The following is a 1,453-nucleotide window of genomic DNA, read 5'->3' as shown; positions in this document are numbered from 1 at the left end:
GTCACTGGAAATGTCCCGTGCCCAAAGCTGAGTTCCTGATTGGCAGGATGCAGCATTCTGTCAAACTTCAAGTATTTATATTTTGGGTGTGCCGCTCGATTCGCACCCTGCCGCTCAAATTGAACTGTTGGCAGACCTTCACGCTGCGCCGGCCGCTCACATCACGCCGCGGAGCTTCAATTCACCTCAGAGCGCGTCTGGATCATTGAATAGCATTGGAGATGGCCGCTTCTACTGCCAAATTGCATTCGGTGTGAATGCACCATAGGAATGACAAAATATGAAAAGAAAGGACTCAAACTTTAACCGCTTTAAAATGTTACTCCTTTTTTTTGGGTTTTCAGGTTCTCACATTCTCCAAAGTGTGATCGGCTGTGAATGGGATGATGAAAGTGATGAAATCAAAGGTTTCAATCAATTTGGTTATAATGGAGAAGACTTCCTCGTTCTGGACCTGCAGACTGAGACATGGATTACTTCTAAAGCACAAGCTGTTGTGATCAAACACATGTGGGATGCAGACAAAGCAAGATTGGAGTACTTTAAATCCATCCATAACTTTGTGTGCCAAAATTTGGTGCCAGACCTGGTCTCATATATGAGAAGTTTTCTGCAAGATGCAGGTATTGAGTCAAAAACTCTTTCTTGCTGGTACATAAAAAGTATTTATTCTACATGCACAAAAGTTTTTATGTATTTTTCTACTTATATTTATTTGTATTTTTTTGTGCAGAGCGTCCTTCCGTGTTTCTCCTCCAGAAGACTCCCTCCTCAATGGTCAGCTGTCATGCCACTGGCTTTCATCTCAACAGAGCTGATCTGTTCTGGAGGAAAGATGGAGAGGAGATTCATGAGGATGTGGAGAAGGGACAGATACTCCCCAACCATGATGGAACCTTCCAGATGAGCACTGACCTGAACATTTCATTAATCAAGCATGAGGATTGGAGAAAGTATGACTGTGTGTTCCAGCTCTATGGAGTAAAGGAAGACATCATCACTACCCTGAACAAAGAAGACATTCTGACAAACTGGGGTAAGATCATAAACTTCAGCCGCCATGACTCTTCAGAACCAGTAACTAGTTTAGTGTCACCTGTTTTAATTAACATAATTGCCTTTGAAAACAGTAGAATGCAATTAGCTTATTACACTTTTTAAAGTGTGTCTGAATATCTGTCTGAACCATGTTGTTTCTCAGTTTCTCCTTCAGAGGATCCAGTTCCTCCTGTTGTTGGAGGAGCTGTTGTAGGTATTCTGCTCCTGGTGCTCAGTGGAGCTGTCTACTGGTGTCGGAAAAAAAATGGTGAGCAACAATGAAATCAAAGGTTAAAATTCTGTATAGATTGTTGGGATATATATAAAAAGTGATTTTAAATTACTATATTTTTTTTGTAGTCTACATAATCTCACTGTAACATGATTTGTTTTGTGTGTTTTAGACTTCCAACCT

At 40.8% G+C, this 1,453-nt stretch overlaps 1 protein-coding gene across 1 annotated transcript; it reads left to right on the top strand.

Annotated features, from left to right (window-relative positions):
* Positions 1-344: 344 nt before the first annotated feature.
* LOC112139742 (BOLA class I histocompatibility antigen, alpha chain BL3-7-like) lies at positions 345-1,320 on the top strand (the record flags this gene model as incomplete). The annotated part of the gene is made up of 3 exons (XM_024262602.1): positions 345-623; positions 734-1,036; positions 1,202-1,320. Coding segments are annotated over 3 exons (701 nt in total), but the record flags the coding sequence as incomplete, so codon positions are not given.
* Between the last annotated feature and the right edge of the window lie 133 nt (positions 1,321-1,453).

The sequence above is a fragment of the Oryzias melastigma genome, unplaced genomic scaffold, assembly GCF_002922805.2.
Source record: "Oryzias melastigma strain HK-1 unplaced genomic scaffold, ASM292280v2 sc05672, whole genome shotgun sequence".
NCBI lineage: Eukaryota > Metazoa > Chordata > Actinopteri > Beloniformes > Adrianichthyidae > Oryzias > Oryzias melastigma.
The sequence above is the reverse complement of the archived record's forward strand: the minus strand, read 5'-3'. Positions and strand labels throughout refer to the sequence as shown.